General features: G+C 38.9%; 1 protein-coding gene across 1 annotated transcript in view; it reads right to left on the bottom strand.

Annotated features, from left to right (window-relative positions):
• LOC140730956 (arrestin domain-containing protein 1-like) overlaps window positions 1-19,314 on the bottom strand; it is an 81,985-nt gene that overhangs the window by 25,528 nt on the left and 37,143 nt on the right. The window contains exons 3-4 of the mRNA XM_073052058.1: window positions 8,896-8,946; window positions 3,609-3,763 (exon numbers count right to left, since the gene is read on the bottom strand). Coding sequence (XP_072908159.1) covers window positions 3,609-3,763; window positions 8,896-8,946 — 206 coding nt within the window. The remainder of the gene's footprint in view (window positions 1-3,608; window positions 3,764-8,895; window positions 8,947-19,314) is intronic.

The following is a 19,314-nucleotide window of genomic DNA, read 5'->3' as shown; positions in this document are numbered from 1 at the left end:
CCAGAGAGTTGAAGAGAATAACCCACAACACTGCTTCGTCTAACAAAGGTAACAGGGACAACACAGGAAATTAGAGATACAAGAGATTCTGCAGGTGCAGGAATTAGTGAGCAACACAAAGTGCTTGGAGGAACTTAGCAGGTTAGGTAACATCTATGAAGAGGAATAAACAGTTGACTGTTCCTCTCCATATTTTGCTTGACCTGCTGAGTTCCTCCAGTACTTTGTGTGTTGCCCAGGTATTTATAGGCCAGTATATCTTACATCAGCAGTAGGGAAATTATTGAAGAGTTTTAGGGATCATATTGACAAACTTGGTAGGGTTTGTCATCACGCCTTTATGTAGGGTAAGTCACGTCTCACAAAGATGACTGAGCCTTTTTTTGACAAACGAGCCTTTTTTTAAGGTGACAAAGATGATTGAATAAGATAAGGCAGTAAGTGTAGTTTCCATGGTAAATCCTGGACTTCAGTAAAGCCTTTGAAAAAGCCTTTCATGGTAAGTTGACCTGCAAGATTAAGTTACATGGGATCTACAGAGACTTGATAGATTGGATTCAAAATTGTCTTGCCATTGTAGAGCAGGTAGTGGTGGGGAGGTGCTATTCTGAATGGAAGTCTGTGACCAGTGGTGCTCTGCAAGGTTCAGTTGCTGGGATCTCTGTTGAAATACAGGTAGGCTAATTAGTAAGTAAGCAGATGAAAAATTGGCAGTGCTGTGGAAAGATAGAACAAGATATTGATCAGATGGAGTTAAGTGTACAGAAGTGGCAGATGGAGTTTAATCCAGACTAGTCTGAGGAGTACTTGGTTAGAATGTAACAATCTTCTTACATTTGACTTAGGGAAGCAAAGTATACAGTAAATGGAAAGTCCCTGAAGAGCACTGATATGCAGCAGGATCTTGGTGAGCAACTCCCTGAAAGTGTCAACACAAATGGATTGGGTGGTAAAGAACTTGCCTTCATTGGTCCAAACATTTAACCTAAAGGTTGGCAAGTTTTGTTGAAGCTCCATAAACCTGGTGAGGACACATACGGAGTATTGTGTACAGTTCTGGTCATCGCATTATACAAAAAAACTTGAAGGCTTTGTAGAGGATACAGAGGTTCATCAAGATGTTGCCTGGATTGGACAGTATTAGATATGAGGAGAGGATGGAGACAATTGGCTTATTTTCTTCAGAGTGTCAGAGGCTAAGGGGTGACCTGATAGTTTATTAAATTATGAAAGGCATCAATAGGGTAGATAGACTTTTTCCAAGGGTGGAAATGCAAAATAGTACAGAGCAACGCTTTAAAGAAAATATCTGAGGCAAGTATTTTTCATACACTCACACAAAATGCTAAGTGTCTGAAACATGCTGCCAGGAAAAGTGGGGATACAAGAGTAATATTTAAGAGGCTGAACAGACAGGGATAAAGGTATATGGACAATATGAGGGCAAATGGAAAATTTATAATTGGCATCTTGGTCGCACAGACATTGTGGGCTGAAAGCCCTGTTCTATACTGTACTTGTATGTTGTGTGAGAGATTAGATAGGCTGCATTTCTTTGTTTTGGAACAGCAGTGGCTGAGGGGGTTACCTGACAGGAGTACATAAGATTATAAGAGGCATCAACAGGGTAGATAGTCTTTTTTCAATGGTATCAAGAACAAAAGTGTGTAAGTTTAAGGTGAGAGAAAGGAGTTTTAAAATAAATTTGGAGGCAAAACTTCCCACACATGGTGTGGTTGCTATCTGGAACTGGCTGGCAGAGTTGGTACAGCAGTACAATTCAATCACTTCATAGAATTATAGAAACATACAGTGCAGAAATAAGTCCTTATAGCCCCTCCTACAGTGACCTTGTCCACATCAACTAATATGCCTAAATATGCTAATCCAATTTGCTTAATTATACCTGTACCCCCCTACACCTTTCCAATTCAAGTACCCTTTAAATATTGTAATAGTATTTGCTTCTGCTACCTCTTCAATCCTTTGGTCCAGATAACCATCACCCTTTGTGTTGAAGAACTTTTCCCTCAGATCTCATTTAAAAATTTTCCTCTCTTAAACCTGTGCCTTGTATTTCTATCCTCTATTCAATCTCTCCTTGTAACCACAGACCTCCATTCTAGGGAGACCCTGGTTAACCTCAAATGCCACCACCTCCTGTCACGTGTGACTGGAACCGCTACTACTCCAAGTTCAGTGCAACCAGCATTTTGTACAACTGCAACATGACATCCCAACTCTTACACTCAATGTCTTAGCCTATAGAGGCACATATATAAAAGGTCTCTTACGCCACTCTAATATCCCCACAATTTATCCTATGTGTCCGACCAGAAGTTGACCATCCAAAACACATTAACCTTACATTCAACTGAATTGAACTGTCACTATCCATCCAGTTTTCCAGCAGATCTATGTACATCTCACTATATCCTTAGAAAACCCCATTATTTATGACTCCACCAATTATTAATGCATTTGCATACTTACTAACCATACCCCAGACATTCTCAATTAAGTCCATTGTACGTATTATGAGCAGCAACCACTATAGTAAATGTCACTTGCTATCGATTACAGTGCAGAACAGCACTCATCCACCAGTTCTCTCTACAACCTATCATTTAGACAGGCACAGTACTGGATAGGCAAGGGATAGATGGATATAGATGTACTCCAGGCAAATGGTATTACTCTAGATGAGCAAAGAAGGTTAACATGGACGTAATGGGTCAGAGGACTGTGCAAGTCTCACGTCTGCTATCCGTGAAGCTCTACTACTCTAATAACTGGAGCAATGATTAGCACTTCAAACAGCAATTCTCAGAAGACTACACCAAAAGCTTTACTTGATTTTATGAAACACAATTCCCCAGGCCAAACTGAACAAGCCAGTGGTTACAGCTTTCAAAGTTTCTAGAGAGACTAAAGCCAAACCCTTTAGCTTTAAATCAGGTTGCTACTCACAGTTAACCTGCTCTAGATTCCTTCTTTTACAGTAGGAATATTACCTTGCATAATGAAAAACTGGAATCAAATTAACTCCTTACAGGTACATTATAATTGTCATAACACTAAGGTTAAAAAAACAGGCTGGTATTCCATGAGATGTTAAGATACACACTGGGCCCGACCCTTACACATTTCAATAACTGCCTGGTATAATCTTCACCTTCCAGTCACAGAATAAGGTCAATAAGATCTAGATGATGCTGCTGTGATATGTGGCCCAATCAGCTCCACCAAAACATGCAAAAGTTCCAGGGGTGGGACAAAAAGTAGAAAATCGTAGGTGACATTGGGAAAACTTTAAACATGTAATTTTGATCTAACACCTGCTAAGACTTAAGGACATGGTGCAGAATCAATGTCTTTTGTAACTAGAACAATTCTTTCTTATAGTTAGAATGGTTATCAAAGACTTTGTTTCACTTTAGTTTACATTAAATAATTATCATGCCTTGCCCAGATCTGTATGGTTTATAGACCTTTCACACAGAAAACTTGCACTCCATGGAACAATAATGATTGCAGGAATACATTTTCACTTAGCAGTATATAAATTAAATGCAATATACGCAAGCACGTGCATATCATCAATTTACCTCAATATCGTTGATCTCATTCAGATTGAGCAGATTAAGAATGTAAAACACCTTCTCAGTTTTATAATCTTTAGAGAATCGTGCAGTTTCTATTGTAGCCCTGATACGATAGCTTATCTTCCCAAAGGGACCTTCAAACGAAGTTGGTATCGTAGCTTTGGAAGAAAACATACACAAATTAAGTGGCTGTAATTCAGTCTTTAAATGACCATAGTTACTACATTCCTTTTCAAATGTACTTTAAGATCATTTTAAAAAATAATGTTATTAGCGTTGCTGTACAAACTGCCATGCAAATGCAGTATAGCAAGAACTTGTATCCCCTGTTGGAATCCTCCACTGGATTACTTTCTACCCCGTTGGGTATTTCTGAAAATATGCTTCAACTAAGGTAGAGAAGAGCTAACTTCATCCAGTAAAGATGTACCTGAAGCTGTATAACATTTGGGTCTTGGTCATCAAGTCTATACCAGCTCTTGGAGTAATACATCAATTCCAGTCCACACTTATACAGTAGTAACCTGCTCCCCTTCAAATGCCCATTAAGTCCACACCACACCTGCAATGGAGGTAACTTTCAGTAGTCGATTCACCATCCAATCATCCTGTCTTCAGGATGTGGGAGCCGGTGGGGGGAGAGAACCAGGAAAAACCCACGTAACCACAGGGAAAATCACAAATTTCACCCGATAGTTCCAGATATCCAGACTGCAGGTGAAGCAGTTGGGAGATTTGAGGGAGCAGCATTCTCTGCTGTCTAACTTCATTATCCATCCTGGGGTGCAGGATTCACACAGGTCAAAAGGAGGCAATTTTTGCCTTTTCTTTCTCTATTCTATGGAACATCAATTACAAACCCAGCTTCATTCTTGGTGCAACCACACACACAAAATGCTGGTAGAACACAGCAGGCTAGGCAGCATCTATAAGGAGAAGCACTGTCGACGTTTCGGGCCGAGACCCTTCGTCAGGACTAACCAAAAGGAAAGATAGTAAGAGATTTGAAATCACTTTGAAATCTCTTACTATCTTTCCTTTCAGTTAGTCCTGACGAAGGGTCTCAGCCCGAAACGTCGACAGTGCTTCTCCCTATAGATGCTGCCTAGCCTGCTGTATTCTACCAGCATTTTGTGTGTGTGTTGTTTGAATTTCCAGCATCTGCAGATTTCCTCGTGTTTGTTCATTCTTGGTGCACTGCTTTTGAAGAGATTGGGTTTTTAACTGTGGTGTCAGACTTTCACAGAGGGTAGGGTGGCTCACTGTTTGTTTGGGAATGCCAGTCACATTTACAAAAACCCTAATATATCCTCTGTGCACGTGACTGTAGCAACCATTGACTATTAGACAGCTTGGATACTTTTACATGACTGCTCAAAATCATTGGGTTGACGATTAGATTTTAATTCTGGGTAATAATAATTACACACTTTCCTCCAAAATGCTGCAGTGTTGCACTCTGCAATGCCCAGAATGAATTCTCATATCAAGTTGCTTTTATTGTCATTTCGACCATAAACTGCTGGTACAGTACACAGTAAAAATGAAACAACGTTCCTCCAGGACCATGGTGCTACATGAAACAACACAAAACTACACTAGACTATGAGAGACAACTGAAGGCTACACTAGACTACGTAAAATAACACAAAAACGACACTAGAGTACAGACCTACACAGGACTACATAAAGTGCACAAAACAGTGCAGGGCAGTAAAATAATTAATTCTGGGAGAACAAGGCTGGGAGATTCAGAACATCTCTGTGGATAATGAGTGCTGAGTGACTACATACATGGACAACCTCTATGTAGTTCAGTCACATCTGGAACATTAATTGGCCAGAATTTTCAGAACACTTATCTTTGGTGAGGAAAAAAAAATCACACGATCCAATCCCAACCTAACTTGGTCTAACTGTCAATCATTCCTTGACATTTTGTTATCATCTTCAAAAACAGACAAAATCATAATACAAAAAATGCACAATTAGACTGCTCTGCTAACACAATTTCCAAAGCATGGATTTTGAGCAACACTTCCCAAAGCATGCTGTCATTAGAACCCTAAATTTTACAATTTAATATCATAACCCGAGATCTTACATGATCTCTGCTTTAATTCTATCTGCCCAACTTGTCCTGTAAACAACGCTGATGTACCTGGACACTTGGATAACTGTGCACTTTATCTCAGCAGTCTTTCAGAATCGCCAAGGTTACCACACAGGAGACCATTCAGTGAACTGAATCTATGCTGGCTCTATGCAAGAATTACTTTTGGTTCATTTTCCAATCACCTACGTTCTAGGATGTCTAGTTTTTGGCTCTTCTATCAATGGGGAAAAATATTTCTTTATCTACTGTCTAGACATTCTATCACTTCAAATACACTTAATCAGATGTCTTTTCATTTGTTCTGAGGAGGACAACAAAACTTCTTTGGTTTATTCAACATAACTTAAACCTTCATCACTGGAATCATTCCCTTTGTTCATAACTTTGCAAATATTGTTGAGCTTTCAGGCAGATGTTGGATATTGTAACTTAAACACTAAAGTTTCAATAGTGTACAATAATAAAAATTTCTGACATCCTGACACTATTAATTTTTGGGAAATGAACAACATTTTGTTAAATGTTCAAACAGTGAATACCCAAATCAACATTTTCAAGGAGGTACCACATACTTAAAAATGTGATAACTATTGCTCTAGATTAGTAATTATCTGCAGAACGTAACACTAGATTGAAAAGGTGAAGGAACAAAAAAAGGAATGAAATAAATTCCCTATTTTTAAACATTTGTAAAGGTCAGAAAACAACTTTGGTTAATTCACATTTTGTTAATTGACTAAACGTGGAAGAGCAATGATGGGATGCTTCTATTAGTATTATCAAAACGTTGTACGCATCAACTACCCATAAATAGTGAAACAGCTGATACCAACCTTTCCCAAAATCAGCTGGGAAGAAAATAAATGAATTTGCATGCAACTTCAAAATTCGTAAATAGCTAAGAGTTGATGATTCTTAACAACTACTTACAAACTTTATTGCCATTGTCTATTTGCCTTGGTATGAATTATTGTATAATACAAACTATTGTACTACAACAGGATTGTCAACTTAAAGTTGTTTCATCAGATTAGTAAGTTTTGCCTGGCTAACAAGTTTGCAGATTGATGGATTTGTAGAATAGTGACCACGAAAGATGGTTATCAAAAGATACACAGTGAGGTAAAGTCCAGTTGGAAATTTGGGTGGAGAAATGGCAGATGAAGTATAATCTGGATAAACTATGAGGTGTTACATTTGGAGAGATAAATTGTAAGAGGAGAGTACACAGTAAATGACAAGATCCTTAAAAGCACTGATGTACAGAAGGATTTTGGAGTGCAATTCCACAACTCTCTAAAAGTGGCAACAGAAGTAGGTAGAATGATAAAGGAGGAACACAGCATGCTTACCTTCATCAGTTGTGGTATTGAGTACAAAAGTACTGCATGAAACTTTTGTCAGGGTACAGTTGTCGTATTATGCACAATTCTAGTCATCACAATACAGGGAGGATGCATAGGCTTTGGAGAGTCTCCAAGACAGGATCACCAGGATAGTGCCAAGATTGGACAGTGTTATGCCTGCAGCCCCCTCCTTTGTGAGAATCGCAAGATCACTATTGGGTTGGGTCAGGGGACCCAGGAAATGAGAGAGAGACGTGCAGAATGTCTCGTTCCCCGGCGATGTAAAGCTACGGGACATGGCCATTGTCTCTTGGGAGACAAATTTGTGGATTGAGATACTATGCTACGTGAACGCCCTCAGGCAAAGTGGGCTGGGTGAGAAAGAGATTGCATCACCCCAACCTGATTGACATCTACGACCCTGCAAGTCAGGATAAAAGAGGGTCTGTAGGAACAGCCCCTCAGACGCACCAGAAGAAACGCTAGCGATCCCGTAATAGCAGGAAGCCATTTGAAGGAGGCCATGTGCGTTCAGTTCCGTTGCATGGGACTGGTGGCTGGTACCACGGAAAACGGCTTTTAGCTAGCAACGGGGAAATCAACTCCCTCGACTCAAAGGACTGGCATCATAAAAGACCTGGGCAAGTTTAAAACCATCTCTCTCTTAAACCCAAAACGCTGCAGCTTGAACGAACTAACAGTGACTGTTATATTTCCATCGGACAATACATTATCCCCTAGACAACGATAGAGCTATTTCTTACTGATTATTATTATACCCGCGCTTTTAGATTTAGTATTGATGACGTATATTATCTGTATGTTTGCATTAATCTTATTTTTGTGCCCCTTTATCAATAAATACTTTTAAAAATAGTACCATCAGACTTCAACGGACCTCTCTATCTTTGCTGGTAAGTGACCCAGTTACGGGGTACGTAACAACAGTAACTAGCTACATGGAGAAGTTCAGCAAGCCTGGATAGTCGGAGGCAGTCTGACAGATATATATAAAATTATAACAAGCATGGATGGGGTAGATGGTCAATCTTTTTCCCCCAGGGTAAAAAAGTCAAATACAAGGAAGCATAGATAAAGATGAGAGGCACAAGTTTTGAGATATATGAGGTAAGCTTTGCTTTAAATATGTGCTTATTTGAGTGCGTGGAACACACTGCTAGGGGAGGAAGACACATTTAGACAGACGCGTGAACAGGCAGGGAATAGAGAGGAAAATGGGATCACGTGCAGGAAAATGACATTGGTTAGATTGGCATCATGGTTGGTGCATGTTCCAGTTCTACATTGTCCTGTTCTATGCAGCTCTCTTTTCAATCCTTGAATTCATCTTGAAAGGCATTATAAAATAAATAAATCTGAATTGGCATGTCTTGTTCATAAATGGGATGAGTGCTGATTGAGATCATCAAGATAGCTGTGTGAAGTTAAGACGATCAGCTTTATTTAAGTACCAAGTTATTTTAGAATAAGTTCCCACAAGCAATATCCAAAAGTGGATTCCCAGTATATGAAGTGCATACATAGAAAGAATAAATCCAGAGAAAATGCAACCAGGATTTCATACAAGCAAAACAGTAACACCCTGCATCAAACACAAGACAAACTATAGAAGCAACAGGGTTATGAACAAATGCTTATCCCAGGAATGGGACAATAAGATTTAAGCAGTCTCCTCTGAAAACAAATTATTATAATAAAAGACAAAGGCTCTGACACTGGCATATTCTATGACAAAAATATCACTCCAATCAATAATGTTAGACTGTGCAATTTTAACACCTCTTAGAATACAAAAATATATGCTTACCTGATAGAAGAAATTGGAATGGGTAAGTATATTCTCCAGCTGACAGAGATCCTGTAGAGATAGGAATTTTATTAATTGTCTTCCTCACTGAGAAACCGCAGTCTGTGCAGATCAGAAATAACATCTCCTCGCTGACAATCAACACTGATGCACCCCAAGGATGCCTGCTTAGCCCAATGCTCTACTCTCTCTATACCATCAATTGTGTGGCAAGGCACAGCTCAAATGCCATCTATAAATTTGCTGACAACACAACTTTTGTTGGCAGAGTTTCAGATGGTGATGAGGTGACATACAGGAGCAAGATAGATCAGCTGGTTGAGTGGTGTTACAGCAAAAACCTTGCACTCAACGTTTGTAAGACCAAATAATTGATTGTGGACTTTATGAGTGGAAGTCAATGGAACACATACCAGTCCACATTGAGAGATCAGAAGTGGAAAGGGTGAGCATTTTCAGGATCCTGGATGTCAATATTTCTGAGGATCTATCCTGGGCCTAACATACTGATGCAATTACAAGTAAGGCACAAAATCAGCTATATTTGATTAGGAGTTTGAGAAGAACTGGTATGTCACCAAAAACACTTGCAAAATTCTACAGATGTACCATGGAGAGCATTCTAAATTATGGCTCACTGTCTGGTATGGAGGGGCCACTACATAGGATTGGAAAGAGCTGAAGAAAATTGCAAACTCAGCAAGGTCCATCGTGGGCACTAGCCTCCACAGCATTCAGAACACCTTCAAAAGGTAGTATCCATCATTAATAACTCCCATCACCCAGGACATGCCCTCTTCTCATTGCTACCATCAAGGTGGTGGTAGTGGAGCCTGAAGACATTTGTTCAATATTTCAGGACGATGACTTCTCCTTCACCATCTGATGTCTGAATGGACAACAAACCCATGAACACTACCTCAGTATTTCCCCCTCTTTTTGCAGTACTTATTTTTCTTTATTATATATACTTATAGTTTATAGTTTTCATTATGTATTACAATGTACTGCTGCTGCAAAACAACAACTTTTCACAGCATATGTAAGTGATATTAAACCTGATTCTGATTCTTTTTTCAAGATAGTTTTTCGTATGTTAAGAACATTTGTTTTGTAGTCCACAGTCAAATTTTGCCTGTTACGCTACGAATCATCTTGGGGCATTTTGCCATGTTAAAGACATAAATGCAGGGCTCTGTTGTAATATCTACCCCATCCACCCTACCTTTACACTGAAATCTCACTCATGTTCTTTTTAGCTAGAGTCTCCACTATTCTAATAGTACTCCTTGGCGACTTTCCTTGAGATCCCACATACCAAACGGTATCAATCAAATCTCAGATATGATCCTATCTGGGTGACCAACACCAACATCTGGCTTAACAGCTCCACATTTGAAATTCATTCCTACTTGTAAATTGCCTCTTTTAAGATCTCAACCCTCTCACTGGTATAACTGCTTCCTGTACTAAGATGATGCTTTCCCATAACATTTTGCAGCCATGTACAGTTAATAAAAAAGTTTTAGTAACATTTTCTATAAAATTTAACCATAGAAGTACAGAAATTTGGAAACACAGGTAGAGTATACCAGGATACTGAGTATTAATCATGTTTCTACCACCAGAACTTTAAAAAGGCAGTGTGAGATACAACCTTGCACCTAACTCTTCCAAGATTTAAATAATTGAAAATGAATCTAAAAGCTTTAATACACTGCTAATGAGCAATCAGTTCTTCAAATATACACAGTTGCAATTTTACAGGCAAATACAAGCAGAGCCAATGAAATCAACCTTTGATATAAACCAACTTTACAGCTTAGGCTTTCCGCAGATTCCAAGCTTGCAGAGCACACATCAAAATTTATCTCAGTGATTTTCTTTAAACAATTCCGTCATGACAAAGTGCCAAAATTGACAGAGCTAAATGCATTGACTTGCCATACTTGACAGAGGGAAATTTGTGCCCTTTGGATCGTGTGCTTATTTGTCAAACTCACATCCTTCAGATAGGAAGCTCATTCTACCATTGGGAGATAGTGCACAATTTCAGTATGCAAGGGGCTCCTTCTGTAACCTAGACAGAATCAATTTCCTGAAATGCATCACTAGTTCAGATTATGTAATCAAGACCTGTCGCTGTTTGTCAGATCTTGCTGACCACAAATTAGTAGGTTTTTTTCAAGCTTGTCAGCTAATTTCAACCAGGTTGTGAACACCATTTTAAAAAATGCAAATTCTTCTAATCTCATGTTGCATCAGTTTGTAATACTTGGTTGGCGTTGACTTAACTTTAGAACAATATTTTAAACGAAAGAAAAAGATGGAATACTCAGCACCATAATATCAGAACACGTTGCAGGAGAACAACGCTGGCCTTCTGCTGGGAAATTGCAATGAACTTGTTTCAGATGTATAAGGCAATAGTGAAAATATTTCTTGGCTATTGTGTAGTTTTGGTCTTGTGTTAGAAGGATATACTTGTATCAGTAAGAGTTTGGAGAAGGGTCATGGATTAATTCCTTGCATGAGATGGTTGGGCTGTGCATATAGTGGAGTTCAGAAGGAGGGGGGGATTTTATTGAAAAAAATAAGCTTCTGAGGGGCAAATGCCAAAACGCTTTCCCTATGGGGAACCAAGTACAGGTGACAATGTCAGAATGGTGCTATGAATTTTTGGAATTATCTCTTTTGCAGAGAGCTATGGTGACTGGACAGGTGAATTTATTCAAGGGCATTATCATTTTGACTTTAGGAGAGTCATGGATTATAGGAAACAAACTAGATGTGGCCAAGATCAGACATGCCATGATATTACAGAACAGCAAAACATGCTGAGGGTCCATGCAGCTCACTCCTACTCCAATACTCTGACCAAGCTTACACATAGATTAGCTTACACATTTACATAAGCTCCAATATTGCTCGATTAATGAGAATCCTTACACTGGATAGCATTTTCTTTGTGATACCATCAAGAATTAATCCAGTGTAGTCCAATATCATTTTCATTTTCAAAACCCATTAATATTGAAATGAGGTGTTTCAGTCTTTCTGATTCTTCGTGTAGTGAGGAGAGTAGTGACAGCACGTACTTCCTATATTAATAGTACTTCGGTGGGGAAGGCTCTTCTCCTACTGGAGAGGGAGGGAGCCTCTCAATTATTGTAGTCACTAGTACACTAACCCAGAATGCCACAAGTAGCACCAGTGTTATTAATGTGTAGTAGAACAGTATCAAAAACCTTGGCCATGTAGGTAAAAATTTCCCTCTACAGATGCTACCTGACCCACTGTGTTCCTCTACCAATTTGTTTTTGTTCCAGGTTCCAACAACTGCTTTCTCTTATGTCTCCATTTACCTTGACAATCTGTGAAAGTTCCTTGAATTCAGGGAAGCTGAATCAGAACCAGTACACAGTTTAATCTATACACACTGAAGCAGTCTTGAAACTTATCAGTTCAGTGCCTTTGATATGGTCTTGTGCCCTTCTCCAGATTTATGCTTCCCTATTATCATTTTCCTGACTTGCATTGATTGCTCTTTTGTCTAAATTTTAGTTTTGTCTTTTGAAAAGCTACCACACTATTGGAGCTTATAGAGAGCAGTGGAATTTATTATTCTGAATTCATTGAGACCAGGGGATGCTCCAATTTTCTACATCAACAAATTGGGTGAGTTGGTAAGGTTATGCTGTTTATTGCACCTGAGGAAAGTTAGTGTAGTTAATTACAAAAGTGATGAAGACTTTTTCCAGCCTCAATTTTGTTTCTTAATTTTTAGCAATTTGTTGACAGGTTTTGAAATTTTTCTTTTGATTTGGCATAATGCATAATGTTTTGTAGATCAGCTTCAAAATGTCCCACTTCAATACAATTTAAAATTAGAAAATGAGATAGCAAAATGTGAAAACAGTTATTGCAGCTGAATACTCTTTCAAGGCACTGTAAATAAACTACATTTGCTCAACAGCCTCAGTTGTAATGACAAATTGCCAAGACTAAAGCAAATAAACAGCACTAAGACAACACTCAGCATCTTACAGGACTCTGAACCTGAATACCCCAATAAAGCAGTTTTAGCAAAAACTGCTCATTAAAGTTTTCATGGAAACCCATGAAGAAAAATATGTATTGCTCATTCCACTTTAAACATATGCCAAAAATATCACATATTAAAACAGTTCAAGATTCAAGACTGCATAATGTCATTTCCAGTATACAAGTGTAAAGGAGAACAAAATAATTGTTACTCCGGATATGATTCACCACAATTTGGGTATAATTTAGAACAAGTTCTCCAAGCCTCAGATCAATGACTTCAAGGGTATTGCATTTTAACTTTAAAGTGTTTGAGGGGGCTTAAGAGGCTTACAGACTGACACCTTTCTGGCTGGACGCAAGGCACTGACAGCAGACTCAATATGCAGTGACACTCCAATAATCTACTTAGTCTTCATTAAGTCTCATTAGTTCAGTATCTGGCTCACACGTAATATTTTCTGCACTCCCTGGAAGCCCGGTTCCCTTACATTCCTTAAACTTCCTGGTTCACTGGAAAAAATAGTTACAATGCTGAGTAATATCCAAAAAAATAGTGAACGTAAAGCACATTAGGGTTTCAATAATATCCAATATATGGAAAATATGCAAGTCTGTAAGACCATAAGACATAGGAGCAGAAGTAGGCCACTTGACCCATCGAATGTGACCTCCAATTCTTCATGGCTGATTATCCATCTCAACCCCATTCTCCTCTCTTCTCATAACCTCTGACGCCCTGACTAACCAAGAACCTATCAACCTCTGCTTTAAATCTACTCAATGACTTGGCCTCCACACCTGTCCATGGCAATGAATTCCACAGATTCACCACCCTTTGGCTAAAGAAATTCCTTCTCATCTGTTCTAAGTGGACTTCCCTCTTTTCAGAGGCTGTCTCCTCTGGTCCTAGATTCCCCCACTATAGAAAACATCCTCTCCACACCCACTCTGCCTAAGCCTTTCAATATTCAATAGGTTTCAATGAGAATGTCTAGCTCCAAAGTACTCTGTATGCAAGATTATTGGAGTTTTATTTGTGGCTGTTCCAGATACAAATGGAAAATACAATTGTATAGACAGTGGCAATTTACATAGGTGAGCTATAAACCAAGCATTTACTGACAGGTATATAACTTGAGCAAAACTATCAGAATTAAGTTTATTATCACCGGCATGTGTTGTGAAATTTATTAACTAAGCAGCAGCTAAGACTTCAAAATAGAGTTAATTGCTTCAAAAGTCTTGAGGGCTATTTTGATGAACTCCCTCAGCAAGTGTTATCAGAACCTTTTAGAAGTGTTGTTGTTGAACACAGCTGGTCATTCTATAAAAATGCAATATGTTTAACAAATAATTCACAAACCTATTTCTGTGGATAATAGTCACCGAACAATAGAGCACAAGTCCAAAAACCCACTACCTGCATGCTGAACACTGTGCTCACCTATATCAACCCCATCGTTGGCCTGTAGCCAACTGAGCTTCTGTGATCAGAACATGAGAAGTAGGAGTAGGCAGCCATTTGACCCATCAAGCCTGCTTCACATTTACCAACATTGTACTCTGTCTGCTGGACTCTTCTTGCCCATTCACATAACCTATCTGTATCTCTGCAGACTCTGCACCAATTGCTTTCCCATTCAACTTACTGTGATCAGCAAACTTAGATATGCTACACTCAGTTCCTTCCTCCAAATCAAGTAAATTGTGAGTATGCAGATCCAGCACCAACCCTTATGGGCATTCCGCTCTCCACTGATAAGACACCCACAGAAACATCCATTGATCCCAATTTGCTGTCTTCTATTAATTAACCAATCCTTTCCCCTTGCTAATACATTTTCACCAACTCCATGCATCCTTATCTTATGGATGCCTTTTATGTGGCATCTTATTGAATGCCTTCCAGAAATGTAAGTATACAATATGCTCTATCCATCCTCTATTCACTGCACTCACATCTTCAAACAGGACCTACCCTTCCTGAATCCATGTTTTGTATGCCTGATTGGAACCATTTTTACCCAGGTGTCTTGCTATTTCTTCCTTAGTGATATCTTCTGACTATAGATGCTAGTCATGTGCCTTTTGTCTACCTCCTTTTTTAAAGAGTAGAGTGGCATGACATTTGCTATCTTCAAATCTACAGAAGCCAGAGAATTTTGGTAAATTATCACTAATGCCTCTACTATAACCTCTGCCATTTTTTTTTAGCTTCCTGGCCTCAAGACTAGGGGACTTAACCACTTTTAGGCACACTGGTTTGCTCAGCAATACCGCTAGTGATAATTATTGCACCAAGGCTATCACCTCCCATCACATCCATAAGATCTCCTTTTGGAATATTAGACATATCCTTCACTCCAACGCAAAGACTGACACAAAATAGCCGTTCAAAGCTTTGACTATTTCTACATTACCCAACATGAATTCTCTCTCATCTTCCAAAGGATCTATGTTCACTTTAGTCACTCTTTTCCCTATTATATAATTATAAAAACTTTTACCATGCTTTTATATTTTGTGCCAGCGTACTTTCATAATCTATCTTTTCTTATAGTTTGCGTAGTGTTTATTTTGCTTTTTAAAGTTTTCCCAATCTTCCAATTTCCCACTGATTAAATTGCTCATCACTATGCTTAAGTACTGCTGAGTACGTGCAAGCAACACTTCCTCTGACAGCACACTATAGATTCCCACTGTAGGAAAATAATCCCCTCAGATCTGCTCTAAACCAGCCACCTCTCAGTCCCTCAGGTATCTCTTAGCTGCCTCGACTCCAGGGAAACAAACACACCCTGTTAAATCTCTCATGACTGAAATACTCTAATTCAGGCAACATCCTGGTGAAATTTGTCTGCATCCCTTCTGGCGCACTCACTTCCTTCCTATAGTGTGGTGACCAGAAATGTTTACAAGATAAGGCCTAATCAATGCCTTATTAAACTGTAACATGATTCCCCTGCTTTCACATTGTAGGCCATGGCTGATAAAGGCAAGCATCACACGTGCTGCCACTTTCAGAGATCTATGGATGTACCTGGGCTTCCTCTGTTCATCATCACATGACAAAGCTCTTCATTCCTACCCCCACTCCCACTTAACATTTCAAAATATATTACTTCACAATTGTCAGGATTAAATTCAATCTGCTACTGCGCTGCACAAGTTTTGATCTGAATCCACGACGAATGCCTGCACTGTGGCCATTCCCTTTTCTCTATTCAATTTTCAAGAAAATATAACAAAACGTGAAAGATTGTCTATCCATATTTAAGAACAGCTTCTTCCCCAGTTATCAGACTTCTAATCAAACACCTCTTTCTGGTGGTGCTACCACATTCTTACACTTGTAATTCTAACTCATTTATTCCATTACTGTCACCCTAGCATTTCTTTTTTCAATACTTCAGATTGTACTATATATCTGGTACTCAGTGCATTCACTGTTGTACTTGTTATTACCATGCATACCCTGAGCTTCATGTGAGCAAGAAGTTTTATTGCGCACTGGTGTATGTGGCAATAAGCTCATTTAAATCTGAATCTGACAACCCTGCCACGATCTTCTATGCCATAATTTTCACATCATCTATGAACCTACTATTCATATCTCCTACATTCAAATCCAAGTCATCAACACACATCACAGAACTCAATGGTCTTGGCATCAAACCTGGCTATGGACTTACAATCAGAAACAAACATATTACTGAGCCCAACTTGTCAGTTTGCCTCATATCCCATGAGCTCTAACCTTTCAGACCAGCCTACCACACAGAACCTCAAAGGCTTTACAAAGGTCCACAAAGAGAATACTGAATGCATTGCTTTCTTCAAAAATTCAATCAGAGCAATGAGATGGAATTTCTCACTCGAAGCCATGCTGACCATCCTTAATTCCTGCTTTCCAAGTATAAATAAATCTTGTCTCTTAAAATGTTTTCCAATAATTTTCCTGCCACTGCTGTAATACTCACTGGTTTTGCCAGCTACCCTTCTTGAATAAAGGAACCACATTTGTTACCCTCCAGTCATCTAGCATGTTACAAAGATTCAAAAGTTCTCCATCAGGGCCCGAGCAATCTCTTCCTCATGTACTTCCATGCTCTAGATTGACACCATTTATCTTCCTGAACACTGTCTATTACATCTTCCTGTTTAATGAATATAGATTCAATTAAGACTACTTAAATCAGGGATTCCCAACCTTTTTTATGCCATAGATCATTACCCAGGTTGGGAACCCCTGACTTAAAGACCACTCCCCACCCAGTTCCAAGCATATTTTAGCCCTTTGGCCACCAGGGGACTTCCCCATTCCTTAGTTACAGTCTTACTCAGAGTGAACCTATAAAATGCCTTACAAATCTAATTCATCACATTTGCCAGTGATATTTTGGGGTCCAGCTTTGCCCTCCTAATTATCTTACTTTTCTTTAAAAATTATTTTCTATAATCAAGGGTGTTTCTTGTTTTTATTCACCTATACCTGTCACTTTCCTTTTCTTCTAAAGGACCTTCCACCAAACCCAACCCTCAATAACTTTGGCCAGGCAGAGTTCCCTATATTTTTTCCATTTTGCCTTTCACCCTAATGGGCATGACAGCTCTGAATTCTAAATGGTTGGATGTTTTTCTTAGGGTAAGCGGCTACTCTCAATCTACTTTTGCTAGGTCAGGTTGTCACGTTATCGGAATCAGCTTTCATCCAGTTTAGGATCTTAACTCGAGGACCCTCCTTACTTGGACTTCTGATTACTGATGGAAGCTATTTTCAGGAATCTCTGGGTCAACCAATCGAGACTTTTTCACCAGACTCCCTCAGGTATGGTAAGCATCAAGCAGAATGAAAAGAACAAAGTGGAACAAAGTAGATAATTTTCACAACTCACGCTGATAAAGTGTGTAGGCAGTGGAACAAAGTAGATGATTTTCACAACTCACGCTGATAAAGTGAGTAGGCAGTGGAACAAAGTAGATAATGTTCACAACTCACGTTGATAAAGTGACCTAATACAGACGGATGTGCCAGTGTGGGCTGTCATGCCCATTAACATCTCATAGTGACTGTGTTGCTCTATACAGTTTTTTTCCTTTTGCTTGTTTTTTCTTTCCGCTCTTTTCTATAAGTGTATACCTCAGATAAATACTCTGTGGAGATTTGTGATATAAATGATTATAATATATATGTGTACAATGTCTGAAATACATCTTATGGAAATGTTTGTTTGATGATGAACTTCAATAAAAAATAAATGACAAAAAAAATGACTCCAAGGTTATTGGTTTCCATAATGTAAATTTGGTGAATTAAAAGGGAAACAGTAATTCAAGTTTAATTTGCAAAATACATAAGGAACTGATTATTTTCAAATACAAACTATATTACAATTTTTTAAATATCCAACACACTGAAGGTGAATCAGTTCTCACTGGAGGATCAGACTGTACAGAACGTACAGATTTCAAAAACATCACACAGAAGGTTCACCGGAAAAAAAAATCTGGATAAATTCCAATTTCAGGATAAAGATTAATTAGCTTCCTCATTAAAACATTTATTTACAAAACATAAGAGATAATTATCCCCTTGAGATCTGATACTGAAGGTAAACAATTAAAACAGATTTGCAGACAAGAACCCCAGTACTTTCAAATTTGTTTGTCAATTCTAATTGCAGAACATGACACATGCTTGTTATTGTGCTTCAGTACTCTACAATTAAAATCAGATATTACAGATGCTAAGTTTGATACAATTTCATTCTCCTGCATTCTAAACAGAGTCAGAGTTATACAGTACAGAAACATGTCAACCAAGGTGCTGGTCCCTTTCCCCTGCAGTTGACCCCTCTCTCATACACCTATCCAAATGCTTGTTACACATTTTAATTGTATCTGCCGCTACCACTTCATTCCATTAACCACTACCTCAATGTGGAAAAGCTTACCCCTCAGATCCTATTTAGAGCTTTCCCCTCTCACAAACTCCCCTAACCTGGGAAAAATATGTGCAACACACACAAAATGCTGATGGAACGCAGCAGGCCAGGCCGCATCTATAGGAAGTACAGTCGATGTTTCGGGCTGAGACCCTTCATCAGGTCTTGGCCCGAAACGTCGACTGTACTTCTTCCTATAGATGCTACCTGGCCTGCTGCATTCCCCCAGCATTTTGTATGTGTTGTTTGAATTTCCAGCATCTGCAGATTTCCTCATGTTTGGGAAAAAATGTGACCATTTTCCTTCTCTATGATTTCATAAACCTCCATCCCTCAGCTTCCTTCATTCCAGCAAAATAGTCCCAGCCTTTATTGTCTCTCCTTATGTGAAACCTTCCAATCCTAGAAACTTCTCTGTGAATCTTCT

The sequence above is a fragment of the Hemitrygon akajei genome, chromosome 7, assembly GCF_048418815.1.
Source record: "Hemitrygon akajei chromosome 7, sHemAka1.3, whole genome shotgun sequence".
NCBI classification, from domain to species: domain Eukaryota; kingdom Metazoa; phylum Chordata; class Chondrichthyes; order Myliobatiformes; family Dasyatidae; genus Hemitrygon; species Hemitrygon akajei.
This window is presented reverse-complemented; position numbering and strand designations above follow the sequence as displayed.